This window comes from Danio rerio, chromosome 25, assembly GCF_052040795.2.
Source record: "Danio rerio strain M-AB ecotype USA chromosome 25, GRCz13ab, whole genome shotgun sequence".
In the NCBI taxonomy this organism is placed as follows: Eukaryota; Metazoa; Chordata; class Actinopteri; order Cypriniformes; family Danionidae; genus Danio; species Danio rerio.
In genome coordinates this window covers 17,910,001-17,928,701 of record NC_141045.1, presented here as the reverse complement: position 1 = coordinate 17,928,701, position 18,701 = coordinate 17,910,001, and the positions used below count along the sequence as shown (strand labels likewise).

The 18,701-nt window shown below is 34.9% G+C and overlaps 2 protein-coding genes across 3 annotated transcripts in view; both read right to left on the bottom strand.

Annotated features, from left to right (window-relative positions):
* Positions 1–53: 53 nt before the first annotated feature.
* Positions 54–11,337, bottom strand: ada2a (adenosine deaminase 2a). Its single transcript, NM_001033717.2, is given in 10 exon segments — positions 54–990; positions 1,094–1,296; positions 1,912–2,069; positions 2,184–2,292; positions 4,421–4,511; positions 4,583–4,710; positions 6,128–6,338; positions 6,410–6,629; positions 8,028–8,356; positions 11,245–11,337. Coding segments are annotated over 9 exon segments (1,512 nt in total). The 5' UTR covers positions 8,329–8,356; positions 11,245–11,337; the 3' UTR covers positions 54–899.
* A 1,106-nt stretch (positions 11,338–12,443) lies between these two features.
* Positions 12,444–18,701, bottom strand: part of cecr2 (CECR2 histone acetyl-lysine reader) — a 42,406-nt gene continuing 36,148 nt past the window's right edge. For both annotated transcript variants that reach the window (XM_087312033.1, XM_087312034.1), the window contains exons 15-18: positions 18,013–18,153; positions 17,192–17,918; positions 15,314–17,093; positions 12,444–15,195 (exon numbers count right to left, since the gene is read on the bottom strand). In XM_087312033.1, coding sequence (XP_087168159.1) covers positions 15,138–15,195; positions 15,314–17,093; positions 17,192–17,918; positions 18,013–18,153 — 2,706 coding nt within the window. In that variant the 3' untranslated portion in view covers positions 12,444–15,137. The remainder of the gene's footprint in view (positions 15,196–15,313; positions 17,094–17,191; positions 17,919–18,012; positions 18,154–18,701) is intronic.

Sequence of the window (18,701 nt, the reverse complement as noted above, 5' to 3'; positions counted from 1 at the left end):
TTGGCTCACCTAAAAGTTTTGGGAAAATTGTAAAGATAGAAAGGTGCACAGAGTTTTTGCAATACTTTTTTTTTTATTAATATTAATACTTTCATATTTTAAACCATATGAGTTTTGTATTCACAAACCGCAATCAGATAACAAGTCAGCTTGTCAGGGTTTACGCAGTTAAAAATGTTGGTTAGGGGTTAGTTAATAATTTGAATGTTGTAAGGAAGATTACTGATCAGTGTTTATAAAAAGCTGTAATGAACACTTCCAAATATCATTATAAACTTTTCTGAATGGTTTTTCAGGTAAATAGTCTTTAATTTGAGGACAACTCTCTCAGGTTTGGTAAAAAATGTTCTCCAAAGATGGAGTTATATTATAATAACCGTGAAACCTCTTTTCAGATGAGCTTTAAAAAGACGGTTCACACCAAAAATACTCACTATTTCCTCTTTAAATAGTTACAGACCTTCAGGAGTTCCTTTCTTCTGTTGAAAACAAAAATGGTACTTTGCAGAATGCCTAAAAACTTCTTTGTGTTCAACGGAAGAAACTCAAGCAAGTTGATGACTGAATTTACCATTGTTGCGTGAACATTCCCTTTAATGCACACTTACAACAAGACAAGGTTTATCACGCATCCTGAGTAGTTAAGTAGTTAACCCCGTTCAGATTGTGTGACTTTACATTTATATAAATCTGAAACCACGATTAATATTCACAAAAGCACTGCTTCAGATTCTCCACAAGATGGCAGCACAGATCAGTTCAAGGCATTACATTCTGTTTCTCTCAGCATAAATTGGCGTTTTCGCACCTCAGTATCACCAATACGACAAACAAATGACGTAGATGTCTTGTAAACAATGGCCTCCTAATTAAAAACGTCCTGATGTGGTAACGTCCTGTCAAAGTAAACTTTCCCAAACAAACTTGTCCCATTTTACTAGCAGAGCGTCGATAGCTTCCTCCTTTCTTTGACTTGGCAATGTGCTGTACCTATAAATGAAGAACCAGAGCACACATTAAATATTGAGGACACCTAAATGTACAAGCTTGCATATACAGTCTCTTTTTTGTTTAAATTGTGGTCATTTCCTACCTGAGGGAGTTTAAAGCTAGCTCTTTCAATGTGCCTAAATTAAAGCTCATTCCTCCAAAACCCATAAAAGCTTCATAAAAATCGTGTGAAAGAGCCGTGGCTCCAAAAACAGCAGGATCATCAGAGCTGATCACCAGAGGATGACCTTCAGCCATCAGCACTGCAGCCGGATGATCCCGCAGGTCTGAGACCAGCTTCAACACCTGAAAGAGAAGAAAACAATTTTCAGGTAAAATGCTATTTAATATTGTATTGAATACATTATGTTTTATTTCTTATAAACGAAAATGAAATATGATTTAGTATAGTTCAATTCAATGTTAGTTTTTAGCTAAAGTAGTGCTAATAAACAATATTATATCGAATCGCGCAATCTTTCCTTGCTGTGTTAAACATCACTTATGAAATATTTGAAAAAGTATTTAAATTTCAGAGAAGGGCTAATAATTTTGTGTTATAAATTTGCAGGGTGACACGGTGGTTAGCCTCACAGCAAGAAGGTTGCTGGTTCGAGTCCCGGCTGGGTCAATTGGCATTTCTGTGTGGAGTTTGCATAAATAAAATGACATAATAAAATTTTATTGAAAACAGAACAAATACAACATATGCAACAATATTAAGAACAACTACAACTGTTACTCAGTAATGTTAAAATAGCACTGATATAAATATGAAATTCTACTTATAACATATTCAGAAATAGATATTTCAACAATTTACGAGTTTCTGAATGGAACTAATTGTGATTTTGGCCCAGAAAGATGCATAAGGAAAGTAAACAAACTCAATTTTTTGACACTACAAAAGAGATGTTCTACCTGATTTGAAATAGGGCAGACTTCAATCGGCACGTCCATCTTTCTGGCCATCTCTTTAACCACAGGGTGACGTGCCAAAGCAAAGCCGTGCCCGATACGTGTGGTGTTGAACAGAAGAGCATCCATGAGGTTTTGATCCACATCTGTTCCCTGTGAATCTGTGCAGAAAAGCCAATGAAAAAGAACAAACGTTCAATCACTCGGAGCCTAAAGGACGACTTTGAGTTGCGCGGCTTTGTAGCAGATAAAAGAAGCGAGACGTCAAAGGAAACCTGTCTCTCCAGCGTGAAAGAAGTAGGGCAGGTTAAAACCCTTGTCTTCAGGTAAACTCAAAGCGTCCTTGAAGTACCACAAAGGTCTTCCAAGGTCTTCCTGTCCTACCTGGAGTTAGAAAAGCACATGTAGTACTGGTTAAATGTTTGAAATCAGTAAGATTTTAAAATTGGCTTTTAAAGAGGCTTATTCTGCTTAAAAAATATTTTGTGAAATATTATTTATATTTAAAAAACAGTTTTTGATTAACATATGTTTTATAATGTAATTTCTGTGATTTAAAGCTGAATTTACTTCAGTCTTTAGTGCTTGCTTTAGAAATCATTATACATATGCTGATTTGCTAATCATTCATTATTGTGCTCAATCATTATTGATGATTCTTATAATTACCATTGTTAAAAACAATTCCCTTCACAGCTTTGTGGAAACTGTTATCATTTTACTGGACTCTGTATTCACACCTAACACGACAACTATAAACAGAAATATATCAGTAAATTGACAAGATAACGAACGATAAAAATGTTAATTCTGTTGGTGCTTGTCATTCGGTATTAACCCCTTGTAACCAGCAGACGTCCTCATTGAGCTACTTCTGTGACTTTTGACTGCTAATGTAAACAAAGCGGTTTAGCGATCGAAGTCAATGAGGTGGAATAAAAACAACACAAGGTAAGCTAATACAATACAAAGACGCAAAAACTAGCACTGGATAACTGAGGTAAATTTATTTGCATTCTACAATTTGCTAGCCTAGTCTGCAAACTTTGATTTATTTTTTATCATTCTTTCACTTAGTATACCAAGGTAGTTATTATCTTTAAATAATGTTTAAAAATCAGTTTAAGTTCTTCAATGTCACCTGCAGCTTATTTGTCAATAGATTGACTGGCTGTCAGTGTTTTATCATTAATTAGCCGGGGGAAAAAATATTTTCATATTTCCCAATGATATTCTCTAAGTCTTTATCGTTATAGTTGTGGTTTGAAATCTGCTGTTGTTTTAAATTTAGAAAGATTTTAAAATCTCTATCTTTATCATTATTTATATAGTTACTATGCTTGGTGTGAATGGCCCTATATACAATTTTTGATGAAAAGAAATTTAAAAGTAACAGCACTAATTTAAACTTTGAATACATTTTAGATAAATGTTTACTTGTACTTTTACTGGCACTTTTGATACAGCAAGTAAAAATAGGTATTAAACACGTCAACATTTTTCTCAGAAAACATATTTCTAAAGGTGCCGTTGACTTGAAATTTTCAATGTATGTTGTTAACAACCAAAGAAATCCAAATATGCAAAGAGAACAAATCTAATTAGTTACGAATTAAGTTGTGTAATAAATTAAATGACACACGGGAAAGTATTGAACACATGAAGAAAGGGAGGTGTCGAAAGGCATTAAAAGCCCAGACAGCAACTGAAATCTCTCAGTAGTTCTTCACCAACCCTCTGCCTTTTGTCATTGTAAATAAATATTAGCTGCTTCAGTCCAACATCTACATTATTAGGATGATAAAGATAAAAACAGTGTGGACATTTCAGCAAGTCAATGATTCAAAACACAGCCAACGAAACTCTCAGATGCTTTCAGAAAAAGAAAATGAAGCTGTAATATGGCCCAAACAATCACTTGACTTGAATCAGGTAAAAACGAGACCCACAGAACCATCAAGATTTTTACACTTTGTGGAAGTCTGTGAAAACCTCACACCTGAGTAATTCATATGACATCATTCTCCATGAGAGTGGTCTTTAAACTGCCATCACTAAAAAAAGCCTTTTATTAAAATTATTAAATACGTTTTAGTAGTTTATTACTTTCTCCTTGTGTCAATTAATTTTTATAACACATAACTAATATTTCAGATTTGTTTAGTTTAGTTTTATTTTTATGTTTGTATTGTTTGGTTTTTTATCAATATCTGGTTCAATTCCATGTCAACAGCTCTTTTAGAAATAAAAAAAACAACATGTTCAATACTTATTTTCCCCGCTGTATTGACTCACAAAAATATTAAAGCCGCACTCTGAGGAAAAATAAATGTGACACTGAAGACAGCTAGATACTATTAATTCAGCTTTAATTCACAGGATTTATTTTTTTACTGTATTTTTGATCAAATAAATGTAACTTTGGTGTCCAGAATAACCTTCTTTTAAATATTTCATTCACGTATTGTGTATTTCAGCAATATGCTCATCACCGAACCGAATGTATACTTACAAAGTCAAAACCTGCCATGACATCTGGAAAGTTTCTTCTCAGTATCATTGCTTCCTCTACTGTCTTCACCGCCTCAGTTGCATTTATTTTTCTAAAAGAAACGGTTAATTAAGATCTTATCGATTCAGATTGGTATTTAAAGTAATTTGCTGTTTATCACACCTGTGGACAGTGAAAATCACCCGAGCCCCGATGAAGTCTGGATGGTGTTTTTTAAATTGGTTCACAACTTCCTGACAGGCAGCCATACTCCAGTCTTTATCATTCAGTCTGCCATCGAGTTCATATGTCTTGAATGAGTAAATAAAAATGAGCATATATTAGTATGTTTCTAGTGCAAACAATCTTACAAAGATGCAAATTTTTGCCATACAAAATTTGAAAAGGTAATTGAGAAGCTTTTTTCCTCTGACAGATTTGAGTTGCCATATATTTATACAATAATTCTGTCTGGTTCTTGAACCTGATTAGTTGATAGCCGTGCAATATTCTGCAATATATGCACTTGTACAGCCTCTTCACCAACAGACAACAGATCAATAAACTCACTACAGTATGACAAATATTGCTGCTGTTGGATAACAGTGTATTTTTCAGGCTTATTAGGTTAGAATGTAGTTGTTTAAATTGCAAATATGCAGTTTATTTATAAGGACAGTGCCTATTTTAAGTATTAATATTTATTATATTTATAATATAAAATTTATTCATAATTCCTGAGATCAAGCGCATCGGCGGCCATTATAACCTGTTACTGAGCAGAGCAAAGGTGGTTAACATTCCGCCAGAGACAGAGACCGCATAATAAGTCCTTAGGCGAGAAAAATAGCATTTTCTCTGCAGAAGTTTTAAACTACAGCTGAACATATCATTTTAAAACAGGTAAGTGATATTCTAAGTCGATCTCTCTCTTGTATTTTGTAGTGCTGTATTTATACCATGGTAATCTGGTAGTGTTTGCTTTGGCTTTTACGGGGTAAATATTGTGAAACCACAGTTGCAATAGAGAAATACTGGGAAATCTCTGTAGACTGATGGCACTTCAGCCTTATAATCTTAAAATGTGAGCAAAATCACTCGTTTTTCCATCATTTTAGGCATTACGCTAGAGAACCATTCAAATACTAGCTCTAAAGTGACGTTGATGAATTAGCAACGGTTTCTGCTGTTCTGACGGTAAGCTGCAGATGTGAATGGCAGATTAAAGTAGTTCCTCATATATAAGAATTTTTGAGATTCTTCGTGCTTGATTTTCTTGTTTATATACACGATTATGGTGTCAAACTGTTGCATAAATGCAATATCACACTCGTAGCATTGCAATATGGCTGTATATCGGCACTGGTGGGACACCAATGCAATCACACACCTCCCACCAGTGCCGATATCCAGCCGAATAAATATACTTACAGTTCAAGGAAAAATATACAAGCCCTCCTGTGATTTTTTTTAATATTACCTAAATTACTAATCTAAGATGTAAACTAAATATGCTAAATGTTAACTGACAAATATAAGGTTATAATTTACAATTGTGCTATATAAACTGCAAACAAAAGTGAGAATAGTAAGATTTCTCAATTCATAAATTGTATATAAGCTCAAAATTGTGAGATAAAAAAATCACAAATATCTTTTAAAAATTTTTTATTAAATTTTAGATCTAATTTAGGATTTTTTTTTAAATCAGGTCAGACTTATCCATACCTGTGGCAGCAGTGCTCTGATCTCCACATACATGATGTTGTCCTCATAAAACTGTCGGAGACCTTCATAGAGGTAGTCTTTAAAGACAGGGGCATAAGTGACCAACCCATAGGCCACTAAAAATACCTGCTCGAACCTCTCCCACACAGTATCCTGATTAGGATAAGCTCTATCTGGGTCTTCAGTAAAGAGCGTGAGATTTCGAATAAAACTGTAAAGGAAATTGAGACATATAAAACAAAACCTTACTCAGTTACAGTCTCAGAATAAGTTTTGTTTTACCTGTTGTCCAGTTCAGTGGTGTTTTTAATTTTTTCCCTGAGGGATCTGAGCAGAGTCCATGAGGAGCAGTGTAAACTGGATGCTGGTGGTCCAGTGGAAAAGATGAACTGCACGGTCTGCTTGTCTGTGAAGCAAACATAGCAGTTCTCTCTGTAGGTCACGTTCTTCACCAGCCAATCCACTGAAACCATAGCAAAGTCGTGTACGTGCAGTGCAGCACCTGAAAATATAAATCATATCAATCAACATAGTTAAGCCTATGGGGAGTTACACTGTTATGAAATATATGGTAAGGTTAGTTTAGCTTTTAGGTAATTTAGCTTTGCAGTAGAATGATAGTAATGACATCCACTGTTAGTTAATACACGTAATATGAGTTTCGTAATCAGATTTCTTTTTTCAAGTAGCTAGTAAAGTCACAAATTACTTCTTTATTTCTGAGAAAATATCTGAGTTGCCTTTAAAAAAGTTAATTCAGTTTCTTTGCTTTCCCATTTACTTTCTGTCAGTTTTCTTATAATGAGGAAGTGCAGATGTTTTGCGTATGATCTGTACATATGAAAATTACTGTAGTTTCAGTTTCATTTATATACAGTTAAAGTCAGAATTATTAGCCAGAATTATTAGCAATTTACTGTCATCATGGCAAAGATAAAATAAATCAATTATTAGAACTGAGTTATTAAAACTATAATGTTTAGAAATGTGCTGAAATGTTCTTCTTTTTAAAAAAAAATCACAAATTATGTTTAACAGAGCAAGGAAATTTTCACAGTATGTCTGATAATATTTTTTCTTCTGGATAAAGTCTGATTTGTTTAATTTCGGCTAGAATAAAATCAGTTTTTAATTTTTTAAACACCATTTTAGGGACAATTAGCCCCTTTAAGCTATTTCTTTTCTCGATAGTCTACACAACAAACCATCGTCATACAATAACTGGCCTAATTGCCCTAACCTGCCTAGTTAACCTAATTAACCTAGTTAAGCCTTTAAATGTCACTTTAAGCTGTATAGAAGTGTCTTGATTTATTTACTGTCATCATGACAAAGATAAAATGAATAAGTTATTAGAAATGAGTTAATAAAACAATTTTGATTAGAAATGTATGTATATAAGTGTATATATATATATATATATATATATATATATATATATATATATATATATATATATATATATATATATATATATATATATACAAACACACACAAGCAAGCAATAGTTATAAACAAGCAAGCAAAGCTCAGATGAAAAAAGTTGTGCAAAAGTAACGTGATGCATTACTTGCCTGAAAAACTAACTAATCCATTTAATGACTTTTTAAATAAGTAACACATAATTGTAATGTATTACTTTTCAAAGACACTGCAACTGGCAACACCCTCTCTTAACACAGTTATAAGGCATTATACAGGCAAAATATAAGACAGATACTCATAATACTATATATCCATAACATATCACCCTACATCTCATTCCCTTTATCATCTTAACATAGTTAAAATAGTGGGAACAAAAGTGTGTGTGTGTGTGTGTTTATACATGTTATATTTATATACTTTTATATATTTTATATTATTATACAATCAAATCACAAACTACAGATTACTGCACCTTTAGGCATCTTCTGTATCAAATTAAAGACAGGACTTTGGTCAATGAGGCGCTTTGCCTTGAAGAAATGCATGGACGGTGGAAACTGTCCTGCCTCCATATCATGCTGCTTCAATTTCTGAAGTTTTCCATCAAGCAGTTTTTCTCTCTGGTTCAGCGTAATGTCACCTCCTGTCCGTCTAGATGCCTCCAGGCCTATGAGAGCGTCCCGTTTCCTGGGATCTGGTCTACCGTTACATGATGCACAACACAGAAGCAGCAAGTAGATCCACATCAGATCTCCAAGGAACAACACATGCATGTCTGTAAGGTAATTCAACCACAGATCTCTGGGAAGATAGTAAAAAGTAGGATGTTAATATTATTAAAGTGTGTATCAAGTGTTTTTTCTAAAATTCTTTTAGATTTCAGGACTAAATGTTGTCAAAAGATACAATTCACAAAGTTCCTCAAAAAAACTTTACTCTCTTAAAAAGAAATAATCAATTCTAAACCACCAAAATGAGTTGTCGTCACTTCTAGTTTCACTTCCGTAACTTATCTATGTAAATCTTAAAGGACATATTGTAGCATAGAACGAAAACTATTTTTATTGTTGTGGTATTTGCTTAAGCTTTAATCCTGATATACGGTATTATAACAATATTGACATTAGCGATGCAACAATTATAAATTTTAGTTGTCCGATTGTAGTCTGAAGGATAACCGCGGTTTCATGGTTTTTTTACGATTATTATGCATTCTTTAATTTCAAAACACTACTAGTTTCAAAAATCTAGAAAGTCTTTATATTTTAAAGTGTCATTTACTACTGCTCAGTAGCCAAGTAGTACAACACAAAATAATAACAGTAAAAAAAATAAAAAATAAAAAAAAAACAATAGTAAATTTCTTGTTGGACTTAAAAGTAAAAATGTTGACATTTTAACTTAAGTAACAATTTTACACTTAAAATAAATTACTAAACAGTGAATAAATAAATAAATAAAAACAAGAATAAAAAAATGTATTTGTCTAAAGTAAATTTAAGCTACATATTAGCTAAGTATTTCCCTTTTAAAGAGAATAAATTTAGTCAAAGGCTGCAGAACCTCTGTCTTCGATCAACTGCATCACAAAATTGTTTGGAATTTTTTATTTGATATTTTTCTTTTTGGACCAGTGTAGAATTGTGTATATTCCATACAAAGTAGCCTATGAAGCTGAGCGATCTGTTCTTTTCACGTGATTTGCAGTTCGCTCACGGCATTCTGAAGTTTAGATGTTTTCGAGTAGATACCCCAGGAACAAGCAGTGCGCCTTCGTTGAAAATAATAAACTTCTGCGTGCAAAAAATGTGATATGTGAACAGGCCTTATGTGCAACGTGAAAGAGCATCAGTTGATAGCCTCAGCCAAAGTTGTTACAGTGTGCAAGCGTATTAGCTCCAATATACAATTAGCTCCGATATACAATCTAGGAACTTTTACATTTTTGGGATTTCAAAGTTTTTGTCGTAGTTTAATTATAAACAACTTGATCATTATTAGCTAGGCGTTGTATTCTACTTCACTGGAAAGCAAATAAGCCACTACTACATCCCAATGGCTTGTGGATACCATACATTTTCAAAAGTTGGAAAAGGTTAGATGTTCTGGTAAAACAAATTTCTTTGAAAAGTTGCAATGTTTTATAAATTACTTTAACTATCTTAACATCTTGCCTTTCATTTAGTAGATGCACTCTTCCTTTTATTTTATTTTTTATTTCGTAGTAATTTAATTTTCGTTTGTCTTTATTATTATCATATACGGTTTTATTGTAAATATTTAATTACAACATTGACGATGTATAAGAACATTTGATTGTGATTCTTAAATGACAGCATTCAGTCCCTGTTTACACTAATACGTTTTCATTTTTAAAGATGTAAGTTTTGCTACGTTTTTTTGCGCACTGAAAACTAAGGTCGTTTTCATTTTAAAACGATGGTGCTTTATCCCGTTAGTCCTAATTTTCTATAAAAGTTATTTCTGGTTATTTCCTTTTACCCTATTTATTATTTTTTTCTTCTCTTTTGTAAAAAAAAAAAAAAAAGATTTCGATATGTAACAATTTGTACTGAAATAATGTTTGCTTTTTCGCAATACAAAAATTAATTTGTTAATAGTTACATTTATTTAGGTTTATTAGTAATCCTTTAATAAAACAGTCATGACTGTTGATTTCAACAAGTTTAAACATTAACTAAGACATTAACATGACTTAAGATAAATAAATGCATTAGAAATAGTTTCCATCATCAGTTGCATCAACTTATGTCTACAATTGGAGCCTGATTTTAAAGTCCTATGAAAAAAAAATAGTTTCAGTTTTCAGTTAATATCTCAGCCTTGTTGTTGACCAGATTAAAGTGTGAAAATGCTTATGTTTGAAAATAAATAGGCTAAAAGTGTCCAAGCATTTGGTGGTGTGATGAACACCACAGCGAATACAACTTAATATTTGTAAAATATTGGCATTGATAATATAAGTTACAACACAAATTCTTGCTTTTTTAACCACTTCAAATGTTGACCAGTATACATACTATATACATACACAATAGTCATTGGAAATATATCATTATTACTGGTTTAAGCTAACTTACTCAACAGTATTGTGACAGTGATGTCTGCAATGACTGCATTTATAAAAAGATTATTTGCTTAACGTTACTGCTACTTCTTTTTTCCAGTCACCAGTTACAGTTTTGCTTTGAAATCAGTTTCAACCATCAACCAGTTTCCTCAAAACCATGGTAAATGTATCTGTCAGCTGTTTGAACTTGTCTAATTTTAAGAGAAAGATAATTTAACACGTAAGATGTACATTAAATCGATCAAATAATGTTACTTCTAAAACAATGCCACCATCTGTTACAGACGTAATTACTCGCTTGTAAACAACCCACATGACTGTCGAGCTGTACTCTACTAATTATCATCAGTCGAAAGTTGTCTATTGTTTGCTGTTGTCACATTTTGTCTATAATCTATTGCAAACGTGACTCTTAAACGTCCGGACACGCTTCTTGAATTTCGATCAATTTATTTGCGTATCATCTAAAGGGGCTTCCGGGGCTGAATTACCCCCCCAAAAAAGGCATAACAAGGCTACAGTAACGGTTATCCTGAATAACGTTAAATATTCAACGTAATACATAACGAATCAAATAGAATTAATTGAAAGTACTTACCTGTTGAGTACACAGAATCGCTACAACAGAAGTTTAATAGTAATTGTATTTAACAGAGCTCGGTCGACATCTACCCTGCAACTGACTTCCACAACAACGTGACGTCGTGTGTTTCCTCAAAGCTCATTGGCTGAGCTGTGCACGCGTGTGGACAGAAGACTGCGTGACAAAGACCTGTCGGTGTATTTAAAATCTAACAAACGTATTACATGATTTTCTTCTTTGTTTTACGACGTCCATACGTTTTAAAAGTGATGGGTGACGAATATGAATGTGATATATTTACCTCACTATTATCATCTCCAACACTGAGGTTTCTGAGTCGTCTGAAACATGACTAAACTCTTTTCTGTGAGTACAAGACTTAATAGCACAAAGAAAGGAATATTGTGGTTCTATAATAACATATTCACAAAAAGTGTTTATGTCAGTTAACGAGACGTTAAAATATAACCAAGCAATTGTTTTATAGGCTAGCTATAATAACTATAGGCTATATTAACTTTTCATGATAACTGGAAAACTAGTTTGTTGAAAACTAACTAATAGTTACCGTTACCAAAGATACAATACAAATAAAACAAAACGTTGATTTGCAGTAAAAACTCAAAATATACACAGAGAAAATATATATAACATTAAATTGAAATATGTTTATATTTTCTAAAAGAACTAACCACAGAGTTGTGGTATCAGAAAAATATCAACCTGTAAATATTTTTATATTTTAAATTAGGAAAATATACATGCGTTATGGATGTGACAAAAAAAGTTTGCAGTATACAACATACTTTGCAGAAATTCCATGAATTAAACTGGACAACCCAAAAGAAACGATGCTAATAAAAAATGATAAAAGTTGACTATTGAACAAACATGATTGATTTTATTTTATTTTACACTTTTGCATTTGTGAGGTAAAAGTTTCGTTATGGATGTGACCAATGTGAAATTGGCACTTGTGTGACTTTGCTAAATGAAATATAAAAGTTTGAAAACATTGACGTTTTTGAGCAGTTTTTAAGTACTGTAAAATACTTGCTTACACCAAAAACGTAGAAACAGTTTCGCTATTTTGGATGAGGCTTAGTTTTTTTATGGCAAGGTTGACATTTGCATGGAATAGCTTATATGGTTAATTTTCACAAGGTGGATTATTTTTAAGGGGTAATGAACAGAAACTTGAAACAAGCAGAAACTAATGAAACGTAGTTTATTCTAAGAAATGTACAGTATAGAAAATACTTCGGTTCATTTCCAAAATAATTTGTCAGTCAGATAAGAACTTGTAAACTTCATATATTGAAAGTTACAGGTGTCGTTTTGGATGCCATTTTACTACTGAGGTAAAGTGAATCTTTTTCAAAACAAACATGAGAACACATTTATATTTAAAAAAAGACAAAATTTACAAAAAAACATAAGAGCAAATAAATATGATTCACATTTAACCAACTAGTTCTTTAACCAGTACAGACAGAACAGAGAACAGCAGAAATGTTGAAGGGTTTCAAGAGATCCAGACCCAATACCCATAAAAAAAAAAATAAAAATAAAAAACTGTACAATGCAAAACCCACACATTCTTGTAGTACAATACAACTAAATTATCCCTTTTACATATTAACAGTGGAATAGGACAGTCTGTCAGAGGACTGGCAAAGTGATAAAACTTCACATGTGAGTACAAAATGGAGGATAATGCCCATGTCATCTCACAGTTGCTAGCATTTTAATATCCCTAGTTCATAAAATACATATAAACAGTTTATATGTCCACAAAAATACTACAATGTCTGACATTATGCACTATCACAGGTTTCAGGGACAAAAGATCTTACTGTACCACAGAAATCACTGTCAAGTTTCTTCATACAAGGTATTCAACCGTTTTTCCACTTCAATATGTGGATGATACAAAGCTGCAAAGTGAGGGCCAAAATGTTAACCTGGGATGCTGCCTTCATTACACTTACAGTTATGAACCCCAGAATTGAAAATACAGAATGGAGATGTTTTAATCATGTTCAAACTTGGCACCAATAAAGTAGCAATGACTGTTGTACAGTTGGACATATTAAGGCTATAGTGTTGTTTTAAAGATAGAGCCTTCAATCGTGGAAAAAGCATATCTCAGAGTATAAAGAAAAACAAGTGACAAAAATAATTTTTGCACATGTCTGTGAAGGGAATGGAAAATATGCCACATTCTGGCATTATGAGGTAGATATTCTTGCTGCCATATTCTGACATTTTTTGTTTCTTTTCAATGGTTTGTCAGTATGAGCTGAATCTAAATAGAAATTCAGACAGACTAATCGAACACATTAAACAAAGCAGATATGATAGCGATTAATTTAGTGCAGGGCAACAATAGTAGAAGAAATGAAGTTGGATAAAACCATCCTACTTGGTTTTCAGATCCTTGCCCATTACAAAAAAAGCATTTAAAACAATTTCAGACTCACTCAAGTGTGACAAACTCCAAAAACCACAAGTACTGCTCGCCTCGTTCCTGCATCTGTACTGATGTTCAAACAGGAACTGAAGTTAATCACAGTTCCAGTGAAATTTCACTGTAATTTTGTCACTAAAAAGTCATTGACAATACCCGTATTAAAACCACTACACCCTGAGGACATATTCAGTACGCTGAGTCAAAACAGGAAGCATTCATGTAAAATATGAGCACATCGACATTTCTCCTATTGGATAAAAGCAGCTACAGTGGTACTTTTACAAGTCAGTTTTAAGGCTGATACATACTCACATCTAACACATTGTTAGTATTGCGACTCTAGCTAGATGTTCAATTTACGTTCCAATATGTGGAGAAAAAAAAACAACATTTTGAGATTGCTAGGCAGTAATGAATAAATCAGGTCACAAAGAGTAAACCAGTCTTCATGGAATCCCAAAAGCTGCAGATTACTAGTGGCCTGTCTAGATATTAAAAATGTGAAAGATGGTTACTTCCTATCTGAAATCAGATTTATTCTGTGCACACGTAACACAGGACACATCAAAATGAAACAAGACAAAACATCAGAGATAGAAACAACTTAAGTGAAATTAGTCCCATACAAAGAAGCACACGTCTAATTTTAGTCCAAGGCCACTAATTCCAGTATGAAAGACTATTCCTAGTGCATAACAAATAGAGCAGCTGAGTTCTCTGCCAGTCTAAGAACAAATACAATCTTCAAATTGAAGTGGCATTAAAAGAATGCACATCACCAGAAAAAAAGTGGATAATGTGTTTTACTTAAGATGAACACCACCTCTTTAAAACACTTGTTGTCACTTTCCCCATGGAGAAGGTCTTCCTTTTATTCTTTGAGTTGAATTACTATACTAAAATCATTTCACAGAACATTCAAAAGTATATGAAGGCAAGAGTCTAGTTTGTCCATGGAGCTTTGAAAAAGCTCAAGTAGCCTCAGTACCTTCTTTGCTACACCTGAGTTTAATTTTGAACCAGAATACCAACTGGTAACTAACATCTTGCTCTTCTCATGTATACATTTTAGCATCTTTACTTTCAAAGTAAAAGCTCATGCAAAGAGCTTGGAGATTGTGTTCCTTTGTTAGGGATGTGGCCAAAGAAACCAACCAGGATGAGAAGAAAAGCTGCTGTGGCCACTACTTCTTGGCACTGCAAACTGTTCTTTCCCTCCTCAGTGAAAGTTGATGCCAGGGGAGGATGGTGTCTCCAATAGTTTTTTGCACGAGTAGGGGAGCAATTGACTCCAATTGACATAACTTGCCCTTTTACGCAAACAAACACACTAAACATCTATTTCGTTGGGTCTTTATTTCCTTGTATATTGCAGGATGTAATTGTGCTGTAGAAGGTACTCATTTCCCTTGGACTGCCACCAAAATCCTAGTTTTCATACTCCTTGTTTATGGCCCTGGCCATTTGGAGAGGCTGTACGCAACATCTGGTGCCTATAAAGCAAGAAAAGGGTTAAGAAAAACAATGTGAAAGTAGTATACAAATGTACAATTTATGAATGAATCATTCTTTGATATCCAGAACACCTTAGTTTTAAATTATATCTCTTACCCACTGCGAAATAAATGTTCTGCAACCACTGCTCTTTGAGGAACCATCATTCCCTGGAAGTGCCCTGCAACATTTGGATGCCTATACATAGTCATTCGAGATTGACCAGGGGAGAAAGGCAGATGCTGGGGCCTCTGCAAAGCTTCCATCAAATGTGGATGAGGATTCTGTGGTGCAAAATGTCCACCAGAAAATTGCTGGCTAGAATACGGCCCACTTGCCATCATATGGGGTGGCGGAGCAGCACTTTGCTGCATGCTGGGATGCATACCACGAGGCCCATATGGGAAACTAGAGTGCGGCTGGGCTGAAGTATGATGTCGGGCTGTAGCATTGTGGCTATCCAGGTCCAATATTTCCTTTGGGCTCTCTGAGCGTTCAGAAGGTTCTTCTGTCCTGGCCTGCTTAGCAGGGCTTCCATCCTCTTTGTTTTCAAATGAACTGCTATGGGATCCATCGGGTAAAAGATTGGGTGACATTAAGCTCCCAACAGATCCATCAGAGCCATGTGGAGACATGCCATTGTCATTGTGCCTACCATTAAAACTTCCAGCAGATGGTGTTGGATAAGAATTGGACATCACTGGGTGTTGAGGCTGGTATGGATGTCTAGGCCACTCCTCAGTTGGAAATACAGGTCTTCCATGTCGTTGTTGTTGATAAAACTGCTGCTGCTGCTGGAACTGAGGATGCATGCTTGGGTGGCCCTGAGAATGCTGTGTGGCCATGCGATACTGGTATTGAATGCTTTGCTGGTGAAAAGCAGGGTAGTGTGCAGGATTTTGATTAGGATTATTTTCGTGTGACGGGAGTCCCTGGCTTGTGTAAGACTGGTGGTTTGACGTTTGTAGTGGCCTACCATGATGTGGGCCAAACGGTTGGTGTGCTGGCTCACTTATACCATAATGGGTTACATTGTTGCTCTCTGGTCCCTGAGAGTGGGTTGGAGGAGTCTGATTTTGAAGGGGTGCTTGCTCCTGCCTTACCAAGGGGGGTTTTGACTCGGGACTGAAGGGCTGTTGCTTGTATTGCCCACTGGTACAATCAGTCCTCAAATTAGCATTGCTGCCATCTTGGGAAGCTGTACTACCATCTGAAACTTTCCTGCTGGTAGGCTCACAAGGCCTTTGGTCTCCCTGATCAGCTGGAGACGGCTGAGCAAGTGGATGAGATACGGGGTGGCTAGGAGGTAGAGAGCTGAGTGTTGCAGGCTGATGAACACCAGGCTGACCCCCCTGAGATGAAATCTGTGGCATTCCATGGAGAGGTCCTACCTGTGGGCCTCTAACAGATTCATTGTTTTGTATTTGCTGGGAGACACTCTGATGATATTGATGAATTACATTCTCTGTCATCTGTTGAGGAATATTCTGTAGAATTTGTGGTGGTACATTCTGAGACTGCCGTTGAGAGCCATTCTGAATAATCTGTGGTAAAGCATGTTTATTTATTTGTTGAGAAATGTTGAGGGGAATATCATCTTGGGTTTTATGGGGCATTGGCTGAGGGCTGTTTAATGGAAATGAAAAGCCATCCACAGACTTTAGATTTGGAGGACCTAGTTGAGAATTCAGTTGGTCATGGATTTTTTCTAGATTTGACAGTCTATGTTTGTCTTCATTCTGATTCAGTTCCTTGCTTGGAGAGGATACAGATGCCAGACCAGTCACTTGTGAAGGTTGCTCAGATTTCTCTGTTGTACTGGGATAAGAACGACTTTCAGCCTCAGTCAGAGAGATTTCTCCAGTTGACATTTTATTGCCAGATTTTGGACTTGAACCTATCAGAATAAACAACATTGTTTTTGTGCTCAAATCACATATGTGCAAGAAGTAATTAATGCAATGCTAAAAATATAGCAAATAATACCACTCTTACCTTTGGAGGACACAGGGGTGTGCTGTTTGTCTCTAGAAGGCATGTGGAGCTGTTTTTCAGGAGATGACTGTTCAGCAGAAGCTAAAGGATTACCACCACTTTGTTGGGGGGACTGAAAATTCCCAACATGATGAGATGATGAAGCTGACAGCTGCTGAAGGGCTATCATCTCAGGACTATCAAGCATAGATGCCAAATGTAGCCTTGAGGCCTGAGGGCCTCCTTGTAGTTTTTGGCCAACAGGACCTTGGGAATTGGCAGAGGGCATTTTAAATTGACCATTTGCCATAGTAAAACCTGTACTATTTTGAGAGTGGATCATGTTGTGATTGTATGGGTGCTGGCCAGAAGCACTCGGTTCTTGCATCATATTTCCACTAGGGGTCGGTTGCCTTTGATGGTTCATGGGTGGCCACATCCTTGGTATATTCATGCCATGGGGGCCATAAGGAGGGTAGGAACTATGCATTGGAACACCTGGCCTGGTATACGCGTTTCCCATTGGCCGCATAGACTGTCCTTCTGGATGTTGGTGTGAAGGGTACATATTGCCTTCAGGTGGAGGGGAACAAAGACCCCCAGGCTGAAGGGCCATTGGCCTTGGACCAAGAGAAGGACCATGAGTGGGACCAGAATAGGAATGTTGTTGATGTGGAGGTTGAAGAGGTTGACCATCAGGTCCAACTGTGTATCTTGTTCCAAGATGTGGACCATTTATGTGGGAACCCTGATTAAAATAAAAAGAAATTTGTTAAAAAAAATAAATAAATAAAAAAAACCTTAGGAGGCCAGTTCTGGCATAGATAGCAAAGATATCATACCTGCATGTTAAAATGTGGTACATGTTGATTTTCATGGTCCCCAGGAGGCCTGGATATGAGGGGTCTCTGCCCAGGATATGGATACTGGGCGTCAATCATCATATGTTGAGCATACATCCCTGGTCCTGAAGGTCGTTGAAACTATGGACAAAAAAGCTCTTACCGAAGTGCTGGCAAAAATATGTGATGTGATTATATATATATATATATATATATATATATATATATATATATATATATATATATATATATATATATATATATATATATATATATATATATATGGCAATCTCATAATTCACGACATTTCAAATTGATAACTATAAATTCTGCTATAAATTCAGATAATAAAGATAAAGAAAAAACAGTTAAATGTACCTCTTGGTTGTATAATTGTCTAATGGTTGTCTGTTTACATTAAAAACAGTGCAGTAAAACATGCTTAAGTTAATTAGTTCTGACATGTAAGGCATAATAAATAGCCATAAATCTTAAATGTATGACTTGAAATCACCTTGTAAAAACTGTCCCACATTTGAACTTTGTGAGGGGAAAAATCTTACATGTGTACATTTCATATAACTTACTGTTGTGACATTCATCTTATTCTATCTGTCACATCATTTGTCATATATATAATAGATTATAACCTGTTTGATATCAACAACTGGAATTTGACACTATAATAT